Below are 23683 nucleotides of genomic sequence, written 5' to 3'. Positions count from 1 at the left end.
TTTGTTTATTTATTTTGTGATCCCTTTAAATTTGTAGTTGCATTTTCCAGGAAATCAAAAATTTATCGTATTGATTATTAAGGAAAACTATCAAGGAAAGTTATTTGTTATTCGTTATTGACGTGTCGGCCTTAAATAAAACCTATAAGATTTTACTTTCATTGTCAGAATTCTCATTTCTGCATTTGAGCCTGTAAATCCCTTCGTCGTCTGAAAAAAAAAATGTAAATTCATAGAAGAAGAAAATTGATATTTCGAATTTGTGTCCTTATCTATTCAAATTCCTTGTTTACTGCGGAGGCAACCTTGACTGAATTATTAAACAGCGTCAAATTGAATTTTCTTTGGATCTTTATTTGCTTTCCTGGATTAATCAAAAGTAAAAAAAAAGCTTCAAGGCAAGTTTATTAATATTTTTTTTACTCATTTTTCCTTTTAAATATTTTGGTATCCCTTTGACATTAGATTGGTTACCCCCCACTCCATAATGAGACTGAAATTATAGAACATACTCTTATTGTCGTGATTACTAACATGAAAAAAATGGACAAACGAGCTAAGTTTTGATAATTAAATTTTGGCAATTTGTCGTGCATAGTCGATTTGAGAAAAAGATTTAATCAAAAATAATATTGGAGATATATTCTTAAGCAATCACCTACCTAGATTTTATCAAATATTTCTAGAAATGGACATTTAATAAATATATCCTCAGTGTCGCAATTATTAACGAAAAAAAACGACCTAAGCCATGATAATTTAATTTTACTAATTGGTCATTTTTTCGTCGCAAAATTGAGACAAATATTTATTCCAAGACTTTATGGGAAATCTTATTTGTGTGATTTACCATGCATAACCATACATCGTTGCCATTATATTAAATAAAAAACAAGTTTTTTTTAACGGAAAGTAAGGAGCGATATTAAAACTTAAAACGAACAGAAATTACTTAGTATGTGAAAGGGGCTGCTTCCTCATCAACGCCCCGCTCTTTACGTTAAAGTTTGACTCTTTCTCTTAACTCTACTTTTTAAAACAGTAAAAAACTTAAGCGTAAAGAGCGGGGCGTTGATGAGGAAGCAGCCCCTTTCACATACTAAGTAATTTCTGTTCGTTTTAAGTTTTAATGTCGCTCCTTACTTTCCGTTTAAAAAACCTGTTTTTTTTATTTAATTTCTGAACGTTTTTGAATCAATGCATGCTTTGATTTTGGCTCTCTGCAGATGAATAATTAAAACGAAATTTGCATATTTATTTTTTTGGCTAAATGGTTTTCTCAGTTTTGATCGAACGATTTTGAGAAAAAAGGAGCGGGGGAAAAGGGCTAGTTGCCCACCGGTTTTTTGGTTACTTACAAAGGCAACTAGAACTTTTAATTTTTTACGAATGTTTTTATTAGTAAAACATATACGTAACTTATAAATTAGCTTACGTAACAAACTTCTGTGTTCTCATGTTTTTATTACGTGTATGAGGGGGTTCACCCCTTCGTCAGTGCCTCGCTTTTTACATTAAAGCTTAAATTTTGTCCCAATTTCTTAAGAATGACCCCTGAATCACAAAATCCGTAGAATAAATAGTTGAAATTACTAAAAATACTTAAGCGTAAAGAGCGAGGTATTAGGAGGAGGTGAGCCTATTATATGCGTAATAATTTCTATTCGTTTTAAGTGGTTTTAATTCTGCTCCTTACTTTCAGTTGAAAAAAGTTTTTCATATTTATTTTTTCATTTTTTTAAATAATACTAGAAAATCCTGCGCTCCCTTCATGAAATTCTCTTCCCCCATGACAAATTCCTGCAAGGAAAATTCCCCTTGTATATCCTCCTCTTTTCAACCCCCCCCCCCCCCCACCCAAACCAAGAAATCCCCCTGTTAACGTCTGTACACTTCCAAATAACCATTACTATATGTAAGCACTGGTCAAAGTTTGTAACTTGCACCCTTGTCTCGGGGACTCTGGGGGAGTAAGTCGTCCCCAAAGACATAGTTATAAGGTTTTTCGACTACGCTGAATAAAATGGCTATCTAAGAATTTTGATCCGGTGACTTTGGGAAAATAATTAGCGTGGGAGGGGGCCTAGGTGCCCTCCAATTTTTTTGGTCACTGAAAAAGGGCACTAGAACTTTTTATTTCCGTTAGAATTAGCCCTCTCGCAAGATTATAGGACCACTGGGCCGATACGATCACCCCCTGGAAAAAAAAGCAAAAAATAAAAAAAACAAACAAACAAATAAACACGCATCCGTGATCTGCCTTCTGGCAAAAAAAAATACAAAATTCCACATTTTTGTAGATAGGAGCTTGAAACCTCTACAGTAGGGTTCTCAGATACGCTGAATCTGATGGTGTGATTTTGTTAAGATTATATGACTTTTAGAGGGTGTTTTCCCCTACTTTCTTAAATAAGGCAAATTTTCTCAGGCTTGTAACTTTTGATGGGTAATCCGATCAAAGCCAATATTGACACTCAGTTGCGCGGAGTCGTATCTTGCCCATAGAAGGATTTCAACACACATCTTTAGACTAGGCGTTAACCTCGGGCGCTCCCACAGCCAATCAGCGCGGTAAGATCTTGGCGCTATTCCGGGAATGAAAACTGAAATTTCTGTTGTGACCACTGATTTCTGTGTCCGAGAAGGCGAGGGTAGGGACTGTAAAGTCCAATGCCATATTCTTTACTTTTTTTAAGTTTTCACCATTTCTTATTCCTAGTCTTAGCTCCTTAGTCTTCTTAACATTAATATAAATATTTAAATGAATACTCAAGTAAAACTTAAAACTACCAAAAATAAGAGCTTGTACAAGGTCACATGACTCGAACTGAATAATCAACTGACTCGAACCAAATAAACTAGAATTATTTCTCAGATTTCTGAATCGATTAATTGAATCGAACTACTAAGTAAGTAATTGTTTGTATTCTATAATATTACTAACTATGTGTTCTATTAGCTAAATGGCTTTGATAGATTTTTGTATACTATGCACGCAGAAGGAAACAAGGAGATTGGTTGGAATTGGTATCCCCCTTTGCCCCCTCCCCCCAAAAAAATTTAATGACTATTACTTCTTTAACTAACAACATTTTGAAGAAGAAAGCTATCTAAGGTCAATATAATACCAAAACAACATCGTAGTTTTTATAAAGGGGAACGGCCCTGCGGCGAGCAAGATTTAAGCACAGCTGTCAGAGCTTCTACATGATTTTATTTGTAAGGAGATGGCTTTATAGTGGTTGAACAAGGTTTGAATTGAGCAATTGGGAACGCATGGTGCACTTTTCTGTGTTCTCTTCTCCGTCCCACCTAAGGGTTGGAGGTGTTTGGTTTCTCGTATTTTATAAAGTTGAAATATTTTATTTCAGGTTAAATCGGTTCCCATTGAATTTTCACTAGGATCTGCACAGTCGCCGCCTTGTTTGGGTTATATCTTTTAATTTGAGTTATAGATTAGTAAGTTAAACACAATTACTGGGTATAATCTAAAGGCAGCTTATTATGATTTTTTTTTAACTGTAATATATTTTTCAAATACATGATGGGGGTGGGGAATTATTTTCAATATTTAAACAATAATTCAAAAAAGACGTTGTTCCTCTGGCTTCCATTTCCTCTTTTGGATGAAACAGTTTGCTTCCGGGTAGCTTTCCACGACTTGCCAAGAAATTCACCAAACCGAGACTTCACCTCCACCATCACCAGTCACTGTACAGATCATGCTGAATTCACGAAAAGGAGAACCAACTCAGTGTGTTTTTACATTTCTTTACTCTTTTGTAAACTTTTTGGCCTCAATAACTTTGTTCTTTTAAATCAAGACTTTTTTCTTCAAAAATAAACTTGATTATATTTTTATGAATTGTTTGGATTTGGTTATAACTTTTAAGAAATAGCTTTATATAGGTTAGCATTCAGAGTTGGATCGAGATCGAGTGATCACATGCATCTCAGGAATTTTAAAATAAGAATCGTTTTACTGTGGACCCTATTCTAGTGGTTTGAAGTGGTATAAAATTTTGTCAAGGACTCGATGTATCCCTCGAGCGGTAGAAAACCGCTGATCTGACAATATAAAGCTGTAGATTTGCAACAGGACAAGTTGGAAGACAGCCAGCTTTGCTGTTCAAGCAATGCTGCATGTACGAGTTTAAGTAAAGATAACGCTGCAGTTAAGATAGGAAATGAGGTTATTGGCTTCGTTTCGTATTAAATCAGGAGTTAACCAAGGGTCTCCTAAGGAAAACAGCAAAGGTTACAGAGAGTATGGAATCCAGTAGGAAAGCAACATTCTTCCAGGCTTCGATTATGCTGATGATAGAACAATTCTAAATGGAAGTGTTTGCTAAATGAATGCATTTTTAGAGGTTGCATGAGTTCAGGGTGCAAGAATAAGTATGAAAATAAATCTCAAGAAAACTTAATCGCAAAATATTAGGATTAAGTGAAGGTGAAGAGGTGACGTTTGGTAAAAAGAAGATCGATCAAGTGAACAGCTTCACTTACCTTTGTTAAAGACGGTGGGTGCATTTAATATGTTACAAGTAGAATAACCAAGGCCCAGAGTTTCTTTTTAAAGTTGAAATAAAGTTCGGGAGAATAAGAAAATAAGTCTGCGTGCCAAGATTAAAATATTGAAATCAAAAGTGATGACAGGGGTTAAGCATAGTTATGAAGCATGTGCACTCTAAAAAACGAAGGAGTATTTACAAGTGTTCTCCAGAGAAAATTAGCCTATGGGTACCCGAAAGACTATCTAAAACAGTAAGCTGTACGAAAAATGTGGGTCTATCCCTTCGTCTAGGACAATATTGAGAGAAAGGTTAAGATCGCTAGGACATATTTTTTGGATGAAGGGTGACAGACTGTCCAAGATCGTCCTTGTCAGGCAATCGTCTAGGTCACCCAAGAATGGGGTTGGTAGATGTCATAAGGAAAATGGGAAATTTTTGGGAGGTTGTAAAGAGGGAAGCTTTAAAAAGATTTGGAAGGAGGAGGAGCGGGGGTAGCTGTGTTGACCTTGGGCGGCTTGATGTTGAAGTGAATAAGAAGTAGTAAAACTAGAACAAATACTGCCGTGTTTTTTGGTTTTGATTGGAGTTAACATTAAGTTATTATATTGAAAAGAATAAAATTCTAATGGGAAACCAATTTGGGTTCCGAAAAGGGCTATCTACAGATATGGCAGTTCTGAAATTGGTTGATTGGATTAATGATGCATTTGAAGCTGGTCTTATACCTGCAGCTGTGTTTTTGGATATGAGAAAAGCGTTCGATACGGTGGACCACCGAGGGCTTATTTAAGTTCTTGCCTCGCTTGGGGTGAGGGGTTCAAGCCTTGAGTGGTTTTCATCATATCTACACAACAGGTATCAGAGAGTATAGAATGGCTCATTTTTATCTTCAAAAAAGAAAATAGAGTGCAGGGTCCCACAAGGGTCAATCCTGGGACCCCTCCTTTTCATCATTTTTATTGATCGAATTAAGTATTACCTGTCGAAGGCTGGTGTCATCCTATTTGCAGATGATACTTTGCTCTTTCTAGCTGCGCCTTCGCTTGATGTTTTGTATAATAAAATTCATAATGATGTCTCTGAATTTCTAACTTTTTCTCAACAAAATTTGTTAACCCTAAACTTTTCTAAAACTTTTTTCATGATATTCTCTAGACTTTCGTCAAGTGTTGGCACTGATCAGATAATGGTTCAAGGAAATGTGATAAAAAGAGTAGCAACAACAAAATATTTGGGGTTTTTAATTGATGAAAACCTGTCGTGGAAAAACCATTCAAATGCTATAGCTGAAAAATTAAGCAGAGGCCTTGGGGTGATGCGAAGAATTAAAAATCTAGTCCCAAAAAAGATTCTAAAAATGATTTATTTTTCTATATTTTGTCCATATATTAGCTACGGATGCTCTATATGGGCAAGTAATTTTGTAGCATGTTTCAAAAGAGTACAAAAACTTCAGAATAGAGCTGTAAAATTATTATCGGAATTTTTAGGAGTACTACTCGGGCATCTTTTGTGATTTGCCATTATGGTCCCCATGTTTGGAATATTTTGCCCGAGAGTGTGAAAAATGTGCCTAGTCTTCCGGCTTTCAAGTCACGGGTAAAGAAGTTTCTTTTATCTCGTAAGTAATTTTGATGTAAGGCCCGTTCCAGGTTGTCAATCTATTCAAGGCATTTCCCTGATTAATTTGCTGTTAATTTTTTCTGTCTTCTTCTTGTCTTTTTCCTCTTTCTCTTTTTTTCCTTTCTTCCTTCATCAGTTGAGTTTCTTTTGTATTGAGTAGCGTGATATGAATGTGGTTTTAATTAGCTGAGGGTGATAACCTCACTTGCAGTTGCTCACTACAATTGTAGAAATTGAACGACAGCTTTCTGGTTACTCTTAAAACACTTTCTCGTCACATGAATATCCATTTTTGAGTCCTTGAAAATATTCTCCCCTGTAGCTTTATTCTTCTCCAGGAATTATTTTTATCCACCGTCTCCCTGTAAAGTAAATTATACAAAATCCCCTCTCTTTCCCTAATCGAATAGAATCACTTCAAAACAAATCTGAGCCCAAGGTATGGGATAAAGGATGGCAACATCATATATAGTGTCCGTACAACAAGAATATGATCTCTGGATTTCTTTTTTAGGAAAAAAAAGCATTTGTAAACCAACAAAATGATACCATTAATTTTCCAAAATTTCCAGTATTACTGAAAACTACTGTGTTTTGAACAGTCTTGGAAAGAATTCATAGAAATAAACTTAATATTTTGCATATAATAATATTTATTGCTGAAAGCTCATCAGTTCAAAATTTTATTTCACTGTAATTTTCATTTTAAATTTCAAAGATGAGATAAGTACAAATGTAATATAATATGTTTTTAGTAAAGTGACAATGACCCAATAGGCCTTGTACAGCAGCAAAACAGTTGTTTGTAGTTATTTATGTTCGTTTTAAGCTTAATTTGCATACTCAATTTAAGTTTTACTTGTTTTATGGCTAATTTATTCATTTAAATTAGTACCCAGTGTATGTTTGTTTGCTACGATTGTTTATTTAATTTTATTCGTTTTTGGTTTCATTTAATCTTTAATAGTAATTTATGGTCGTTTTGGATTTGAATTATAAAAGATTTTTATTTCTACTGATCTTAAGTTTAACATGGCCTTTAATTTTCTTTGAAAAATTTCTTATTCGGAAATTATTTTTTATTTATCTTGAAAAACGAGGATGTAGTCACATGTTGGAGGTGTAAAAAAAAAAAAAAGACAAAACGAAGAAGTTAGTCACAATGCTAGATTGAAAAGGTGATGGGGCTAAGGTAAAAGAAATTGGAAAAAAAAAATCCAGGGTGGTTGTCTATTATAGGTTAATTAAACAGAAAGAACCAAAAGATGGAGGTAATCAGTGCGTCAATTCATAGGTATTTAGAGGTGTACTATTTTTCGAATCTAAGGGGGAGGGAGGGATCTGTTATTATCAGGTTTTTCAGTTTTTGCTACAGACATGTTTTCAGTTCTGTTTCCAGGTTTTCAGTTTTTGCGATAAAGACATGTTTTCAGTTCCGTTTTAAATTTCAGCTATAAAGACAGCTTTTCAGTGTTTGCTATAAAGACACGCTAAAAAGCCATTTTCAAAGCAAAAATAGTCAGATATTGACATAATTAATAATTTTATAGGCGCACCACCTTATTAGATCTCACGCTTAACAAATTTTATCAAGTTTCTTTAACGACACTCTTCCTTATAGTCCAGTTTCATTATCAACTGTCTTCTTGCGGTAGGTGCTTTTGGCACCACCAGAACCAGTGCCATCAGGACCATGCATCTCAGATTCAGATGTTACGCGGGAATTTGTTGAGCCGTAGGCTCCCCTGGCTCACGGCTATTGTCGATAACAACTGCCTATTTGCTTGAAGGAATCTTTTTTTTGTCTTTAACAACTTTCTTGTAAGACGAAATAAAGTTTCCTAAACATTTTATATGAATATTTCAGTACATATTTGTGTACTTCGATAAACATGATTTCCCCAATATGTAACTCATTTTCGAAAAATACATATAAAAGGTGCACCGTGTACCCCTCCACCCACAATTTTAAGGACACACCTCCCTCCCATATAGCAATGCCATTCTTATATTTAGGTTGTATGCTTCAGAAAAGATCCGTAGCACGTGCTATACAAGGTTTTCATGTCGTTTTATCGGTTATTTCACTAGCAGTATTATTTAAAAAAAAACCATCAAATGTGATACTCTTTTATTTAATTATTCTGGGAAAAATAATATGTAAATATAGCTCAAAAATATTATTCGGATGTTAGCAGAAGTGACTCCTTCTTCAGAAATTCGAGTACCTCTTTCCGTTTTGCTAGGGACCTGACCTTTGCTTGAAATCTACCACCTCTTGTCGCTCCTTTACCATCGAACATTTTAAGAATCCTGTAAAGATATGTAAACAAGGTTAAATCAAATGGAAAGACTGAATAACCATCCCTAAAACAAATAACTCATTAAATAACTAATTCATTTATCCTTAATTCATTAGTTTAGCTACTTATATTATTATAATTAAACCATTTAGTAATATTATTTAATTGAATAATATATTCGAATGATTCCTATTAAATAAATTAAATAAAAAAAAAACAAGTTTTTTTAAATGCTAGTAAGGAGCGACATTAAAACTTACAACGAACAGAAATTATTCCGTATATGAAATGGGTTGTCCCCTCCTCAATGCCTCGCTCTTTACGCTAAAGTATTTAATTGTTTTAAAATTAGAATTGTGGCAAAGAGTCAAACTTTAGCGTAAAGAGCGGGACGTTGAGGAGGAAAAGCCTCTTTCATATACGGAGTAATTATTCCGTATATGAAATGGGTTGTCCCCTCAACAATCCCTCGCTCCTTACGCTAAAGTTTGACTTTTTAATATATATATATATATATATATATATATATATATATATATATATATATATATATATATATATATAGCTTATATTAAGCCACCACCACCCGTGTAAAACTTTTTCTGGAAAGCTAACCTGCCCAAACTACCCTCCCAATGTGAAAATCTCCCAGCATAAAAAACAAAATTATTTATCATGTATATGAGGGTCCCCCCCGCCATATGTAGCTTAAGAATTAAGTTACGTAACAAACTTCTATATTCTTGTATTTTTATTATGTATATGAGGGGGTTTGTCTCCTCGTTAATACCTCGCTCTTTACACTAAATCTTAAGTTTTGTCGCAATTCTTTAAGAATGACCCCTGAATCAGAAAGGCCATAGAATAAATAGTTGAAATTACTAAAAATACTTTAGCATAAAGAGCGAGGTATTTAGGAGGAGAAGAACCTTTCATATGCGTAATAATCTCTGTTCACTTTAAGTTTTAACGCTACTCCTTACTTTCAAAAAAACTTTTCCATGTTTATTTTTTCATTGTTTTTTTTTTTTTTTATAGTAATGCTAGAAAATCCTGCGCCCTTTTCATTGAATTTCTTTTCCCCCATGACATATTCCTCCAAGGAAAAATCCTCCCACATAGCCCCTCCCTCAACCCCCCCCCCAAACCAAAAAATCCCCCTGAAAACGTCTGTACACTTCCCAATAACCATTACTGTATGTAAACACTGGTCAAAGTTTCTAACTTGCAGCCCCTCCCCCAGGGACTGTGGGGGAGTAAGTCATCCCCAAAGACATAGTTATTATGGTTTTTGGACTATGCAGAACAAAGTGGCTATCTCAAAATTTTGATCCGTTGACTTTGGGAAAAAATGAGCGTGGGAGGGGGCCTAGGTCCCCTCCATTTTTTAATCACTTAAAAAGGGCACTAGAACTTTTTAATTCCGTTAGAATGAGCCCTCTTGCGACATTCTAGGACCACTTGGTCGATACGATGGCCCCTGGAAAAAAAAAACAAACAAAAACAAACAAGTAAACACGCACCCGAGATCTGTCTTCTGGCAAAAAATACGAAATTCCACATTTTTTTTATAAAGGAGCTTGAATTTTTTGCATTAGGGTTCTCTGATACGCTGAATGCGAAGGTGTGATTTCGTTAAGATTCTATGACTTTTAGGGGGTATTTCCCCTATTTTCCAAAATAAGGCAAATTTTCTCAGGCTCGTAACTTTTGATGAAAAAGACTAAATTTGATGAAACTTATATATTTAAAATCAGCATGAAAACTCAATTCTTTTGATGTATCTTTTAGCATCAAAATTCTGTTTTTTAGAGTTTCGTTTACTATTGAGCCGGGTCGCTCCTTACTACAGTTCTTTACCACGAACTGTTTGATTCGTCACAGTACATGGTTTATTTAGTATACTTCTCTTGAGACTAAATTTAAAATACATAAATTTTGCCAAAATACACACATCAATTTCGCTAATACATACACAAATTTCCAACACATCAATTACAATGTATCGATTGCCAGCGAAACAGAAATTGGATTACAATCAGCACTGTATCTTTAAGCCAAAATTCACAAAACAACCCCTAAATTCTACAATTTCACATTTCTATCGAAAGTGTTCTTGCTCTAAAACTTCATCAGAATCATACAATATTAAATCCGTATGGAACAAGGCCGTGTCCAGGGGGATAGGGGGTTTGCCCCCCCCCCACCCCCCACCAAAATAAGGTTTGTCCGGCTCGTAAAAACGTAACAAAAATGCATATAAAACTAATTTTCAATTCCTTTTAAAGTCTGAAAAAAATTAAATTTCTTTTTTAATAAAAAAAATTATTTTGTGACCCCCCCCCCCCAAAAAAAATACTAGATACAGACCTGGTATAAAAACATGATATTAACTTTTCGAGCACCCAACATAGAATTTCTGTATTTCTGCTTAATTTCCGGATCGATTCTGAAATGTCGATTGTATAACCCCGAATTTCTATTTCTTTACTACGAAATTTTAATTTTGGCCTAAAATTCATAAAAACTTTGAAGATGAGAGAAAATCATACTTGAGATACAACTTGGGCACAATTATTTCCATGTTTTTTAAAGCTTTTGTATTTGATATTTATTGGTGTACCGAAGTTTATACCCAGAGCATGACTGAAAAGTCCAGCTTCGATTCGGAGAGGGAGGGAGAGAGGGAGATTTGAATCTTTTCATCAGCACATCCACAAGAACGGATAAATGGACCTCGGCCAAACTTAATAGTAAATTTGAGTTAGGGCCCCGGTTATGCCTTTGGATATTCATACGTAGTAGTATGACCTTTGAGGAGGAGGGTGAATGAGATTAAATTATTGTCATTAGTAGCAAGTTTACCAGAACAACTTGTTGGATCCAAACTAAACTTGAGGAAAAATGAGGGCTAGTGTCCAACTTGGACCTTATGAGATCCAGCCAAAATTTTCCCGAGAAATGGAGGGAGGAGCGGTCCATAAATTCTTCTCAAAAGAAGGACCTATCCCATTCAAATTTAGCCCGGTATTATATAAGAATAAGTGCCATAGTTATGCCTTTTATGAGTCCATATCCGATCGAACTGGTGAAAGGGTTTTCGTATAATTTTTCATTCCAGCATCTACTAGAATGGGATGTCATATCAAACTTGGCGCAAAGTGAGAGCGAGTGTAATATTAAGACAGTTTTGTGGTCTTGAACCACCAATCCATTAGGAGAATAGGAAGCGGTGAGAGGGTGTGTAAACCTGGTAACTAAGGCATTTATCAAAACCGATTGTCCGATTTAAGCAAGTGACAGAAAGTGAGATGTCATTTTCTGTATTGTGCTTTTTGGGGCTCCCACTATCAGATAAGGATGTTCCCTCCCATACTTGGTGCTAGGTACGACATGTATCTTTCATAAGTCTGCAACTCTTTTATGGCACTTGTAGAGAGGCCATCTATGGGTCAAAAAAGCCAATCAGCTGTTCTTAAACTTTCAAATAGCCCTTGTGAGAAACGGAAATTCTGAAAGTAGAATACCTTGAATCTAAGCCTATCTCAAGGTAGGATAATTTCAGTCAGAACTTTGGAGGTAGGATATTTTAGATCTAGTTTAGCGAAACGAAATACAAAGTTCAAATTGGTCAGTAATCACAAAGTGGACACTAAGTAAACATTTGAAAAAAAACAACATATTAGCTAACACAGAACAGTAAACACAAAAAAGCAGTGTCTGGTATGTTATCGTTCAATTACCATGGCGAATATGCTATCATAGAATTGAATTTACAAGACAGAAAAAAAATTAAAGTTCTCCGAAAAATATACATTTCCTTGATAAATCTACAGATTTAATCAGGAAAACTACATCCTTTTTTTACTGAAACTAATACTCTATTTCTAATATTCTTTTTCTTTTTTTATTATGAAGAGTAAAAAATCTGACGATCAAAGTGTTACTTCAGTGGCCTATGATATCAAAAAAAAAAAAAAAAAAAAAAGCTTACATTGGAGAAGCAGATTTTAGGGTTTCTTCTGGACCAATCAGCATGACATGCGCTTCCGATTGGGTTTCAGCATAAGTTATAAAAAACACTGTGCCTTCGGCCTGAAAAAAAAAAACAATTGACAAAAGGCTTAGAAAGAGAAAATACAGATGGCAGACATTAAATGTGAGCTTTCTAGTATGTAATGAACTAAGAGTACAGAAAATCATCAAACATTCTGTAGCGGTAACTTTATATATTACCGGCATCCTACATATGTATTGCTATTGTATTGCAATTGTAACAAAAGAACCTGTCTACTTTGAGATAATTTCATGCTGGGTCCAAATAAACTTAGACCTTTAACTGAATTCTCAGTTTCAACAAATTAAAATTCAGCATCTTTTGGATGTTTTTAGTTATGTAGAACAATTCAGCACTGAAGCTTTTAATTTCTTTTAAACCCGTCTTGAAGTACTAAGGCTTCCGCCTATATTAAGTTTTTAAAACTGTCTAGTATGAGCCCTAAGGGGCACTAAATTGGGACAAAAATACCCCTTCCCCCTCTTAAATTTCAAAATAGCGTTTTTGGTGTCTTGATATTAAAAAATTGAAAATGTATCTACCATCCCCCCCTCCCAACTGCTCCAAACATTTCAGTGATTTGGCTAGCCTGTGAACAATAAGCTGCAGTTATGTGTAAACCTGTTTCAAAAAGTCCATACGAAAATTATTCTGTTACAGCCGCGAAGTTTGATTGCATATCCTGCTACCCTAAGCGAGAAGCAGCATAATCATTTTCTGACTTCTGACTGGATGTTGCAATTACCAATTAGATGTTTCCATTCCAAAAAGGATCTAATATCATGTCTTAGCGGTTACAGTTTATTGAATTGGCAATTATGCGTAGAAACAGTAAATATCAGAAAAGACCCAAATGTACTTGGCAGAATTTGCTCAAAACTTTAAGCTAGTATTTATTTAAATGAACCGTTAAAGCTGCCGTATTAAGCTGCTTTGCAAAACAAGAAATAGGGCCATATACCGGTAACCAGCATTTAGAAATATTTTTTGGCTTTAGACCAGCGTTTCTCAACCTGTTTCGATTTTTGGACACCTAGGCATTCTAAAATCCTGATACCTCACCCTCCCCATCATGATATTTAATTTTTTCTGTTAAAATTTTAAGTGTATCCACCTGAAGGAAGGATAAAAGGCAATTAACTTGGTAAGTTTTTTCTTATCCTCTAGGTATATTTTATGCGAATGAAAAATCTGTTTCAATACAACATCTGTTAACAATGCATAACGTCAGTGCAATACTATCATTTCTCTTTGATCCTTAAATGCACCTGAGTGTGATGTTATTCGCATCCCCTTTTTTCAAAATTTACCCACGGGGCCAGCACCACACGTGAGGAATCACGGTTTTAGACTAAGATGGTTTAACTAACTCCTACTACTAGCAACTCACTGCAGCATCAAGTCACGTGATGCCACGCAGCTGAGCACGCTGCTCCTTCACCCCATTCTGCTCAAAGCTTTCCATTACAACCCCCTACTAAAAAGTTCCCATTCCCTTATGGGCTGATTTGTTTTTCGTTTGGTCTTAGATGGATGGCAAAAACAGGACTATCTTTGGCAATCTGTCACACATCACCCACAAAAGACGCTCTTGCCAATTCTCTCAATATAGCCCAAGAAAGCGTAATAGAACCATATTTTGTACAGCTTTTTTTTTTATATACGATAGGTCAAACAGGTACCCAAAACTGCCCTTAGACAACTCTTGTGAAAAAATTTAACCAATCACCCTCCGTCTGCTGTTCAACTCTGAAAACAGTCTACCAAAATTCAAGAGAAATTTGCCAATATAACAGGGACTAAAAATTAGAAAATTTGCAATTTAATTTATCAATTACCTTAAAGTAGATGTGCTACCTACCCCCCCCCTTACAAAGCCAATAATTTATCAATGGCCAATGGTAAAAACATCAATAAGACAGTGCAAGTGAAAAAGTGGCCCGTCGGTAACAGGCACATTACCAAGAAACTAAATTTATAAAAAAAACATTCTCAAGTCTTATCGTATTTTCTAAAAATGAAAGGAACACAATGAGGTTTTGTTATCTGCAACACTTTTACAATGAGAAGTATATATGTGCGCAGAACCGGTATAACTATCCTTAATCGAAGATAGAGAATCTGGAACAAATGGAGAAGTGAATTTATTTCCCTGTTATTTTTCTCTTGTACCATTTAAATTGGTAAAAACTAAGGATTTAGGACGATTTAATGACTTAAGTCTACATCAAGCTAGCATACTGTATTTAGAACGGTTTCCTTTTCTGCTCTTCTTTTTACCTAAACAGAAAACAGAAAACAAAAAACAAAAAACAAAAGAGGTTTCGTAAAAAAAAAATCCTAAATTTTATTATACCGTAAATTATAAACAGCGACAAGGTCTCAAAACCTAAATTCTCCTAATATACATATATAAATACTGTCCAAAAGCAGAGACATCCTCTATTTTCTCAGAATGTGTTCCAGGTCTGAATTTCCATGTCTTTTTTTTTTGAAAAAAAGGAACATTATACTTGACGTTCATTATTTTGGAGCAAGGGTTTTTGAGGCTCTGGTAACAGTGACAACAAACACATATTTGGATTGAAAGTTTTATTAAAAAAATTTCAAAAACTTATTTTCATGGAAAATTAAATTATTTTAAAAAGCAACACATTTATCGTAAATTTCAACTTACCTTTTATCTACTACGACACCTAGTTAAAACAAACTTAAGGAAACCCTCAAAAGTTATGAAAACTACTTTAACACAATCATAAATATTTATCTCATTCTTAAATTGTCTTAGTTTACCCCCACCCCCTATTTAATGGAACAATATATAATGCAGTTTATTTTTCATCGCGATATTTTATAAAAGCACCACTTTTCCATTGTTATGCCAACAGTGAGTGCTGATCAAGCAATGAGAACAAAAGAGTAAAATTTAATTGTCAAATATATTTGTATATATTATAAAATTAAATTGTGAAATATAATAGTAAAATATCAACACTATACTGGTTCGTTAGATAGGGGGAGGGATAAATTGAAGATAAAGTGCTTTAAGAATGTCAAAAGTAAGTATTTATGAATATTTTAAAGGAGTTTTCTAAATTTTGTAGGTTTTCCTTCTCTTGGTTCCACCTACAAGAATTATTCTTTTTTTTTTCTTTTTTTTTTGCAGTTTCTACTTCAGTTTAACGTTTCAATTCATGCTTAAAATTTTAAATGCTTCAGTTTTATTTTATTGCCTCACGTGTAATCATTGCTACTAAAAGGGTGGTATCTACAATTTTGAATCAAAACGAAATAATTTTTTAAATTATTTTAAAATTCACTTCCACCGATAGCCAAAGCGAAACCTAGACTGGTCCAGTCAAAGTGATAAATTTGGTTCAAAATAAGAGCCCCTTCAGTCCCTGATAGGCAGAACTTGTTAGTAAAATGGTTTGCTCTCAAAGATACTTACAAATTCTTTAACTTCATTGGAAAACGTGTTAACGAAATCAGTGGTTCCATCTTTCCTAAAAAAAACAAAAAACAAAAAAAAGAAAACAACAAACAAATCAATGTAAGAACGTGACTTTGAACGTAATTTAACAAAAGAGGAATAAAAGTAAGAAAAAATAATAAATACAAATATTGGACTAAGTTCAGTTCAGTTCGGTTCAAAGCATATTACCAATTAATCAAATAATAACTCCTGTCTATAATTAATTATTCTATCATTTAATGAATGCATAATTTACATTCACCTTTATTGAAATAGTTTCACAATTTTTCTTGTAAATTCGATTATTGCCTAATTAGTAAGTCTTCCAAGTTTGCGTCAATGAACCAGCTCTGATGTCAGGTTCGTGGTAATAAACTGTAAATCTTTGGTCAAAGAGAAACTTTAGTCCAATAGTAACTAAAACTCTAAAAAAGAGAATTTTGAAATCAATGGAATTGGCTTTTTATGCGGATTCAAAATATATAAAATTCTTTAAGTTCAATGTACCCTTCAAAAGCTACAAGCCTGAGAAAATTAGCGTAATTTTCAGACGAGGGGGGGGGGGGAAACCCCAAAGACTCAAGTAATCTTAATAAAAATCACAACAACACATTCAGTATATTAGAGAACCCTATTGTATATATACATGGAAACTTTTCAGGGGGAGAGGGAGGAATTTCCTGGTATAATTTGCAAAACAGTCAGAAAATAATTACAAAAATAGGTTTTTTCAACAGAAATTGAGGAGTAAAATTAAAACTCAAAATGAGAGCTTTTATTCCGTAAATCAGGGGGCTGCCGTCCCTCGCTCTTTACGCAGAGTTTGACTTTTTGTCCCATTCCTTAAGAACTACTCTTGAAGCACAAAGGCCATTGAATTTGAATGAGAATTATTTTTCAAGAACTTTAAGACTTTAGCATAAAGAGCGAGGTTTGAGGAAGGGGCAGAACCTCTCCTATACGGGATAATTTCTATTCGTTTTAGGCTTTAATATAGCTCCTTAATTTGCAAGTTAAAAAACTGGTTTTTTATTATTATTTTATTTTTGTTTAGTTTTTAAAAACTCCAAACTGGTCATACATAGATTGTTGCAAACGAAGAGAAATATGACAGACATCCTCTGGGAAACCTGGCGCAACCATTTGATCTGATAAATTTGCTGTGACCTTTTCTGACCTCTGTCTATTCTCCTTCAAACCTTTCTTCTATCCTGACGAATGGCATGTTAAATAGAATCTGGATAAGAATATTTGATTTTTTTTTTTAAATGTATCTTTATCTTCCACCTTAGACGAAAACGAACTTTTTGTGAGCAATGTTCTAGTCTCTGATAAAATTCCAAAGTTAGAGACAGGGCGTAGTAAACTCTAAGATATGGCAATTTATCCCCACGCTATCATTTTATAAAGTTTTGTTTTATCTAATTTTATCTAAATAAAATAACGAACAAGAGCTAAGAGCTCATATGGCACTTGTGACGAGGCGAGAAGAGCTAAGAGCCAAAAGATCATATGGTATGAGCTCTAACAAAATTCTATGAATCAATAGATTGATTTAAAAAGGAAAATAAGAGGCTTAATGCCGGTCAAGATTTAAAATAAGAGCTCTGAGTCACAAAGTCCTTCTAAATATCAAAATTCATTAAGATTCGATCACCCACTCGTAAGTTATAAATACCTAATTTTTTCTAATTCTTCCTCTCCCTTTTCCCCCCAGATGGTCGAATCTGGGAAAACGACTTTATCAAGTCAAATTGTGCAGCTCCCTGACACGCCTACCAATCTTCATCGCCCTAGCACGTCCAGAAGCACCGAACTCGCCAAATCACTGAACCCCCCCCCCCCAACTCCCCCAAAGAGAGCGAATCCAGTACGATTCTGTCAATCACGTATCAAGGACATTTGTTTATTCTATCCACCAAGCTTCATCCCGATTCCTCCACTCCAAGTATTTTTCCAAGATTTCCCCCTCCAACTCCCCCCAATGTCAAAAGATCTGGTCGGATTTGAAATAAGAGCTCTGAGACATGAATTCCTTCTAAAAATCAAATTTCATTACGATCCGATCATATATTCGTAAGATATAAATACCCCAATTTTCATGTTTTCCAAAAATTCCGGTTTCCCCCTCCAACTCCCCCGAATGTCACAGGATCTGATTGGAATTTGAAATTAGAACTTTAAAGCACAAGATCCTTCTAAATATCAAATTTCATTAAGATCTGGTCACCCTTTCGTAAGTTACAAATACCTCAATTTTCAAAATTACCCCCCCTCCCCAATTCCACCAAAGAGAGCAGATCCGGTCAAGTTATGTCAGTCACGTATCTTAGACAAGTTTCTATTCTTCCCATCCAGTTTCATCCTGATCTCACCGCTTTAAGTATTTTCTAAGATTTCCGGCCCCCCAACTGCCCCCCCCCCCCCGATTAAGCTTGATCCGTTTGAGATTTAAAATAAGATATCTGAGTTACGAGGTCCTTCTAAATATGAAGTTTCATGAAGATCCGATCACTCCATCGTAAATTAAAAATACGTCATTTTTTCTTATTTTTCAGAATTAAACCCAATCCCCGCCACCCCCCGCAATTGAGCAGGTCCGTTCCAATTATGTAAATCACGTATGCAAGACTTCTGCTTATTTTTCCAACCAAGTTTCATCCCAATCCCTCCAATCTAAGCGTTTTCCATCATTTTAGGTTTCCCCACCCCAAACTTCCCCCAATGTCACCAGATCCGGTCAGGATTTAAAATAAGAGCTTTGAGACACGATATCCTTCTAAATATCAAATTTCATGGAGATCCAATCACCCGTTCGTAAGTTAAAAATACCTCATTTTTTCTAATTTTTCAGAATTAACAACCCCCCCCCAACTACCCCAAAGAGAGCGGATCCGTTCTGGTTATGTCAATCATGTATCTAGGACTCGTGTTTTTTTCCCACCAAGTTTCATCCCGATCCCTCCACTCTAAGTGTTTTCCAAGTTTTAGGTTTCCCTCTCCCAACTCCCCCCCAATGTCACCAGATCTTGTCAGGTTTAAAATAAGAGCTTTGAGCCACGATATCCTTCTAAATATCAAATTTCATTGAGATCCGATTACCCGTTCGTAAGTTGAAAATACCTCATTTTTTCTAATTTTTAAGAATTACTCCCCCCCAACTATCCCTAAGAGAGCGAATCAGTTCCAATTATGTCAATCATGTATCTGGGACTTGCGCTTATTTTCTCCATCAAGTTTCATCCCGATCCCTCCACTCTAAGTGTTTTCCAAGATTTTAGGTTTCCCCCCTTCAACTCCCCCCAATGTCATCAGATCCGGTCGGGATTTAAAATAAGAGCTTTGAGACACAATATCATTCCAAACATCAAATTTCATTAAGATCCAATCACCCGCTCATAAGTTAAAAATACTTCATTTTTCTATTTTTCCGAATTAACCGGCCCCCCATTCCCCCCCCCCCCAGATGGTCAAATCGAGAAAACGACTATTTCCAATTTAATTTGGTCCGGTCCCTGATATGCTTGCCAAATTTCATCGTCCTAGCTTACCTGGAAGTGCCTAAAGTAGCAAAGCCGGGACTTTAGGTTTTCCCCCTCCAACTCCCCCCAATGTCATCAGATCCGATCGGGATTTAAATAAGAGTTCTGAGACACAATATCATTCCAAACATCAAATTTCATTAAGATCCAATCACCCGCTCATAAGTAAAAATACTTCATTTTTTCTATTTTTGCGAATTAACCGGCCCCCCACTCCCCCCCCCCCCCCAGATGGTCAAATCGGGAAGAAGACTATTTCTAATTTAATTTGGTCCGGTCCCTGATATGCTTGCCTAATTTCATCGCCCTAGCTTACCTGGAAGTGCCTAAAGTAGCAAAGCCGGGGCTTTAGGTTTCCCCCCTCCAACTCCCCCCCAATGTGATCAGATCCGGTCGGGATTTAAAATAAGAGCTCTGAGACACAATATCATTCCAAACATCAAATTTCATTAAGATCCAATCACCCACTCATAAGTTAAAAACACTTCATTTTTTCTATTTTTCCGAATTAACCGGTCCCCCACTCCCCCCCGCAGATGGTCAAATCGGGAAAACGACTATTTCTAATTTAATCTGGTCCGGTCCCTGATACGCTTGCCAAATTTCATCGTCCTAGCTTACCTGGAAGTGCCTAAAGTAGCAAAACCGGGACCGACAGACAGACCGACAGACAGACAGACCGACAGAATTGGCGATTGCTATATGTCACTTGGTTAATACCAAGTGCCATAAAAACGACGATTTTGTTTTGACACAGCTCCAGCACCATCAACGTATTAATGTCAAAGAACAAAAAAACACCAAAACACCAGAAAACTGAATCCGGTTATTACAAAAAAAAAGAGTTTTCGGCTTAACATAAAGAAGTTCTCAGATATTTTAACCTGTAGCCCTTTGATTCTTCATATATTTGTTGTATATCCGTTTGCTTGAAATAAAATGACGATTTATTTGTGACAAAAAATGACGATTTAGTTTCCTGCTTAGTTTTTTTTTCTTTTTATTTGATTATTTCAAAACGCTAATGCATAACATCAATACAATTCCGGGATCTGGGGTAGCGGGTATCTGACCTCACGTCCCGCATTGCCAAGCAGAGGTAAATACACTGTATCACTAGAGGGGTCTTCCAACTTAACTTTCAAAAAAAAAAAAAAAAAAAAAAACAACAACAGACAATCAATTAAAACGAGTACAGTAATAACGTTTACAATAATTAGTAAATGTTATGTTGGTAGATGTTTGAAATTGTTTGTAGAGAGAAAGAGTGAATTTATTTTGAATTGAATTGAATTAAACTTTATTAAACAATGATTTGACAGTAGCCATCCAGGAAGAAACAAAGCTCTGAGGAAGAACGACTACAACAATCAATATCATAAATGCAAAAAGAGAGAGAGAGGAAGCGAGAAAGAAAGGAGAAGAGAGAGGTAATATATATATATAGCTAAGGCTCAGGGTGTTTTTTCACACTTAAAAAAGTTTGGAAGAATAGAAAGATAAGTCTGCAAACCAAGATTAGAATATTGGAAGCTACAGTGATGACAGTGGTCAAATATGGCTCTGAAGCATGGGCACTCCGAAAAGCAGATGAAAATTTACTACATGTTTTCCAGAGAAATTGTCTTCGGATTGTTCTGGGTACCCGGCTGACTGACCGTATTTCAAACAGTAGGTTGTACGAAAAATGTGGTTCAATCCCGCTTTCTAGGGCTATAATGAAGGAAAGGTTGAGATGGCTAGGCCACGTTCTACGGATGAAGGATGACAGATTACCGAAGACTGTCCTTTTTGGCCAACCGTCTGGGGCTACACGGAAAGCAGGTCGTCCTTGTCTGGGTTGGGAGGATGTCATAAATAAAGATTTAAAGGAAATGGGAACTTCCTGGGAGGGTGTGAAGAGGGAGGCTTTAAATAGATTAGGTTGGAGGAGGAGCGTGCGTAGCTGTGATGGCCTCAGACGGCTTGGTGCTGCAGTGGGTTATTAGTAGTAGTAGTAATAGTAGTATATATATATATAGCCCTTGGTGCCAGTACTGGTAGGCTAAATAGATTCGATATCTCAGTTCTATGCTTTAAGAGTTAAATTAAAGTATAGACAAGGCTACATTTCAATTAAAACAGGATAGAGTGGTTTATTAATTTTTTTTGGCTTTTAATTTTTTAAATTTTAAATTTTGCTTTTAATTTTAAGCCACATTTTTGGCTTTTAACTTTTGGCCAGAGGTCTGATTCACTTTTCAGTAACTTTAATCCTTGCAAAAATAGAAAAAAAATACTCAAAGATAATACATATAAAGAGAAAAAACTAGTCATTTCTCATATAAAACAAATAAAAGCAATGATTTTATGACAGTTCAAGCTCATATAATAAACCAAACTAAAAGTAAGACCTAGTCCGATCTAAAAGTAAGAAAAGAACTAGAGACTATCAAACAGCTGAATAACAAATAAAAAAGGCACGAAGGAAAAAAAAAATGAGAGACAAAGTACCTGTTAAGCTCATATAGCTTAGGCTTAAGAGGCAATTCTTTGAACAGCTTGGCTTCATTTTTCGCTACTTCCTTCCACAATGACGAGCATATCTTAAAAATTAAAATTTCAGATTTCATCATATCCATCATTATTAGATGATGATTATCATCAGATTCAATATTTCATCTGTAAGATTTGTGAAAGAAATTCCCCCGTCAGCCTGGATACAAGAGATCCTGAGACACAAATGGTTAAAAAAAAAAAAAAAAAAATCTAAACTTTTGGTAGATCTGATTGAAATGATGAAAGGACTTGAGGAACAAATAAGAGGAAACTATAGTTTATTGCTGAGATAAACACCAATTCCATCTAGCCTTAAATGGCAAGTCAAAAAGTTAAAAAAGAGCTAAATTCAAATATTATTTGTATCTCTTGTTTTAACCGTTACTTCAAATTGGGCCAAAGATGAGATAACTATTGTTACCGAGAAGGCATGATCAATGAAAACTGTTATATATATTTTCTAGTTAGCCAGGGTTCTGCATACTAATTAGACCTAATTATTTCCAAAAATAACCAGAATTTTTCCACTTTTAGAAGATAGTAGAAATACATTTAATTGACTTCATGTTTCGACTGAATTAAGAATAATATTATCCATTTCTTTTTTCTAATTTTCCTGAGGGATACTGTAATATAGATGGCGGTTTTAACTCGAATAAAACCAATTTTAAGCACAAAAGATTAATATTTTGTCCGTTTTCCATACTTGCTTATCATTATATCCAGCGTTAAATGCTGTGTATCCCTTTTTTATTTTGCCTCGTTATTGACTACAAACCATTTTTGCGAAATCCATACATTTTCTTTGATATCAGTCCACTGGCGCAAATACCAAACTTTCCCAAATTACTGGAGCCGAAACCAACCAAATAATACAGATAAGCTTAGTAAGCTTATATAAGCTTAAATAAGCAAATAATCTTATCTAAGATACATAAAAATAAGCTTCCTTTAGCAAAAATATTAGTAGACACCAAGTGGAGAGCCAAATAGAAATACGTTTAAATCAACTGAAAAATTTGATTAGGTCAGTGACATAGTGTAGTTTGATAGCCCTCTCATTTTTTTGCTGTTTCCATTGTTTTCCAACTCTTTATGATGCTATATCATTAAATCCCTAAGTCACACCTCAGCACCAAGCCTGAAATACCTGAGCCTCAGCACCTGAAGCCTCCTCTCTCAATGATATACATTTTTTTTTAGTCATAGATAGCCTATGCTCTTTATATTACCATAGCCCTAGCTATTTTAAAATCAACAAATAAATTTCGAAGAAAGAATGTTTCTAAGAGAATATTAGTTTGGATCTAAATCGCATCACACCTTTACTTGACTCCATGTTTTGACTGAATTAAAAATAATCTTATTCCAATTTTTTCTAGTTTTTTCAGGTGACACTGCCATGTCAAAAGTACCCTTAACCCCTGTAAAACCAATTTTACAAATATTAGTCTTTAGTCAGTTTACACACTTTTTTTTCATGATAATCCACTTAAAATGGTGTATTATGGCAATATCAATTCCAATTCGCCACTGCAGAACTTAGTCATTTTGTTATTACATTGACTTTTTACTTTGACTTCATTGATTTTTGTTACACACTGTTACAACTGACTAATAATCTCATT

The 23683-nt window shown here is 35.0% G+C and overlaps 2 protein-coding genes across 4 annotated transcripts in view; one reads left to right on the top strand and one right to left on the bottom strand.

Annotated features, from left to right (window-relative positions):
• Positions 1-3423, top strand: part of LOC136025399 (uncharacterized) — a 597112-nt gene extending 593689 nt beyond the window's left edge. For all 3 annotated transcript variants that reach the window (XR_010617086.1, XR_010617084.1, XR_010617087.1), the window contains one exon: positions 3372-3423. The gene's annotated coding sequence lies outside the window, so the exon portion shown is untranslated. The remainder of the gene's footprint in view (positions 1-3371) is intronic.
• Positions 3424-8254: 4831 nt separating this feature from the next.
• LOC136038726 (alanyl-tRNA editing protein Aarsd1-like) lies at positions 8255-22102 on the bottom strand (the record flags this gene model as incomplete). The annotated part of the gene is given in 4 exon segments (XM_065722105.1): positions 8255-8453; positions 12438-12538; positions 15952-16006; positions 22011-22102. Coding segments are annotated over 4 exon segments (381 nt in total), but the record flags the coding sequence as incomplete, so codon positions are not given.
• Positions 22103-23683: the final 1581 nt, after the last annotated feature.

The sequence above is a fragment of the Artemia franciscana genome, chromosome 1, assembly GCF_032884065.1.
Source record: "Artemia franciscana chromosome 1, ASM3288406v1, whole genome shotgun sequence".
NCBI lineage: Eukaryota > Metazoa > Arthropoda > Branchiopoda > Anostraca > Artemiidae > Artemia > Artemia franciscana.
The sequence above is the reverse complement of the archived record's forward strand: the minus strand, read 5'-3'. Positions and strand labels throughout refer to the sequence as shown.